General features: G+C 38.9%; 1 protein-coding gene across 1 annotated transcript; it reads left to right on the top strand.

Moving 5' to 3' along the window:
* The first annotated feature begins 382 nt into the window (after positions 1-382).
* Positions 383-553, top strand: CTXND2 (cortexin domain containing 2). Its single transcript, XM_037819131.1, has one exon. It carries the CDS (start codon positions 386-388, stop codon positions 551-553), a length of 168 nt encoding a protein of 55 aa, XP_037675059.1. The 5' UTR covers positions 383-385.
* The last annotated feature ends 3,167 nt before the right edge of the window (positions 554-3,720 follow it).

Raw genomic sequence — 3,720 nt, 5'->3', positions numbered from 1 at the left:
AATCTTAGAGAGAAATTTGGACTTAGAATTGAGATGTTCAAGACAGTTTTAACTGGATTTTACAGGGCAAGGAAGCTCCAGTTGATCTCTGGATTACACATACTTGCTTGGGTATTGCGTGGAATAATTTTCCAGGTAGTTTATGTTTTCACATGTCTGTATCTTGTCAGTCATCTGCACCAACTTTATCAGTTTCATAAGTGTTTCTTAAACAAATTCTGCTCCCTCTTTGGTTTCCACACAGTGTTATTAAAAAAAAAAAAAAAAAAAAACATGCAAACAAACCAATAAACTTTCTCTATATTCTTTTGTCCAGGAATATGACAAATCTGAAGATACACCTGAGGAGGTAGCTGGAAAAGGGTAAAGAGGATAATGTGTCCCCATGGAAGATCCAAGCCTGTCTGGCACTGTTGATGTGGACAAAGGCTTTGCCATTGCCTTTGTTGTTCTTCTGTTTCTGTTCCTAATAGTGATGATTTTTCGATGTGCCAAATTGGTGAAGAATCCATATGAGGCAAGCTCCACAGTCACAGAATCATCTCTGAGCTGAAGTGTGACAACAGCCTGGTAGTTGGCCCCTCCCAAGAGATTTGAAATTTGTTTTACAGACATTTATGATCCACACATTAAATTCTTTCATCTCTTTGTTTCTAAGCCCTCTCACTCTTGCTTTCACAACAGGCACATGAAGATGAGTTGGGAATAATGAAAGGAGATGAAACACAAGCCAGTTTGTATGGCTCCTATTCAGGGAAATGGTTATCAAATGGGATAGAAATAGGTTGAACTTATTAAAAGGCTAACATAAGACCATAGGTTTCAATTCTCCAGCATTGACTGTCCTTAGGATGACAGCTGGTCAAAATTTTATGAGGTAATGTAACATAATCTTATGATGCATGCTAAGGCCCACCTAAACTTAGAAGTCCAACTAGAGGCAAACTTGAATGATCCCTTTAGTTATGCAAATATTAGGCTGCCCTGTGGTAAGGATCTAACAGGCCTTTTTTTTTTTTTTAGGCTCTGACTTAAGTATGCTTTCAGCTTTTTTTTTAATAAGACATTAAAAAAAAATCAAGTTTGAGACACAGTGTTCCAGTTTGCTAATGCTGCTGTTATGCAAAATACTAGAAATGGATTGGCTTCTATGAAGGGAGTTTATTTGGTTACAAAGTTACAGTCTTAAGTCCATAATAGTGTCCAAGCTAAGGCATAAACAATAGGGTACCTTAGCTGAAGAATGGACAATGGCGTCCAGAAAACATCTGTTAGCTAGGAAGGCACATGGCTAGCGTCTGCTTATCCCGGGTTGTGTTCCAGCTCCTCTCCCAGCTCCTATGCGTTCTTGTTCTTTCTCCCAGGTCCTTTCCAAAGACTTACATGGCAGCATACTGGGTTTAGCTTCTCGGGGCAAACTCTGGGCTAGTATCTGCAAAGCATCAGCAAAAGTCTGCTTTTAACGGCCATCTCCAAAACGCCTCTCTCAGCTGCTCTCCAAAATGTCACTCAGGTGCTCTGGGCTCCTTCTGTGCATAAACTCTTTTATAGGATGCCAGTGATTTGATGAGATCCACCCTGAATGGGGGTGGGTAACACCTCCATGGAAATTATCTAATCAAAGATCTTGCCCACAGTTGATTGAGTCACATCTCCATGGAAACAATAATAGGTTCCAATCTAATCAACACTAATATATCTGCCCCCACAAATTTGCATTAAAGAACATGGCTTTTTTTGGGAGGGACATAATATAAGCAAACTGGCACACATAGTAATGCTTATTTTGGCAAGATAGCAACCAAAATCTAAAAAACATAAACTGTGTGTCCAAAGGTAAAAGGTATAAAGAACAAACCATAATATCAAGAGAAAAAAACATAGTGAACAAAAGATGCAATATGTCTAACTATCTTGAAATTTTTATCTAAATCATAAAGGTAAAAACTGAAAGGTTATGCTCAGTTTTTGATAGGGATTAAGGGCACCTTTTCCTGCTTCCCCCAAATAAAATCATAGAGCTTGCTATTTCAGAATACCCCAAATATACCTGTCAGTACAAAGCAGTAGCTGCATACACATAATATGCTTATTTGTTAATGTAATAATTTCCATGGCTCTTCCAACATGCAATGCACATGACTTCCAAGACTACAGTTTTGAGCAAGCATATACAAACTGAAAAAATAAAACAAGTGTTTTGTTTTTTTAATAGAGTTTTATTGAGATATATTCACATACACTATAATCATCCACAGTGTACAATCAATTGTTTACAGAGCCATAAAAGAGTTGTGCATTCATCACCAGAATCAATTTTTGAACATTTTCCTTACTCCCAAAAGTATAAAAATAAAAGTTAAAAAGAACACCTAAAACATTCCATCCCTCCCATCCCACACTATTTTTCATTTAATTTTTGTCCCCATTTTTCTACCCATCTGTTCATATACTGGATAAAGGGAGTGTGAGCCACAAGGTTTTCATAATCACACAGTCACACCCTGTAAGCTACATAGTTACACAATTGTCTTCAAGAATCAAGGCTACTGGGTTGCAGTTCGACAGCTTCAGATATTTCCCTCTAGCCATTCCAACACACTAAAAACTACAAAGGGATATCTTTGTAGCACACAAGAACACCCTCCAGAGTGACCTCTTGACTCCATTTGAAATCTCTCAGCCACTGAAACTTTATTTTGTTTCATTTTGCTTCCCACTGTTGGTCAAGAAGATTTTCTCAATCCTATGATGCCGAGTCCAGGTTCATCCCTGGGAGTCATGTCCCACATTGCCAGGAGGATATACACCCCTGGGAGTCATGTCACACATAGCGGGGAGGGCAGTGAGTTTACCTGCCGCATGGGCTTAGAGAGAGAAAGGCCACATCCAAGCAACAAAGAGGTTCTCTGGGGGAGGTTCTTAGGCAAAATTATAAGTAGGCTTATACTCTCCTTTGCAGTAACAAGCTTCATAAGAGAAAGCCCCCAGATCAAGGGCTCAGCCCAACAAACTGGCAGTCCTCAATATTTGTGAGAATATCAGTAATAACCCGGTGGGGAAGTCCAACATTTCCGCGTTTTCCCCCAGTTCCTCAGGGGGCCTTGCAAATACATTTTTATTCTCTGTCCAAATTACTTTGGGATGTATCGGGATTTCACCCTAACCTGTATAAACCTACAAGACCACACTTCTTATTCAAAGTTCCATGTACTCATGGTGTTTGAATAAACTGACCATACAAGTTAAATAATTTAGTAGGCTCCTGAAAATATAGATCCTGCACCAAATAAACATCTCTTCCCTTGGTCTCACACAGAAGTTTAAGTTTTAAAGCACAGTAATATCGTCCTTTAACCCTTGGCCTGATTTGCCTTAGTCCTAAGCAGATCCACTTCATTCATATCTCTAATTGAAGTCTGAACTCTTTTTCGGCTCTTTTAACAGTTGCCGTATGGGGTAATACTGACATTCAAAGCTGCTGTGCTCTAGTTCTGAGTTTCAAGTGTTACAAGATACTCAAAGATTCAGAGACAGACCAGGTTATACACAAAGAACTCAGCATCTCAGAATTTAGAGATGACCATTACAACTCAGGAATAGATGTGACTGCTGTAAGAGGTTGAAATCTGGAGACCTTTAAAATAAGCATTCCCCTGATAATCTGTGCTCTAAGATTCAATTCTCAGAGTTTACACATTATCGTTAGCCCATATTAGT

The sequence above is a fragment of the Choloepus didactylus genome, chromosome 2 (assembly GCF_015220235.1).
Source record: "Choloepus didactylus isolate mChoDid1 chromosome 2, mChoDid1.pri, whole genome shotgun sequence".
NCBI classification, from domain to species: Eukaryota; Metazoa; Chordata; class Mammalia; order Pilosa; family Megalonychidae; genus Choloepus; species Choloepus didactylus.
This window is presented reverse-complemented; position numbering and strand designations above follow the sequence as displayed.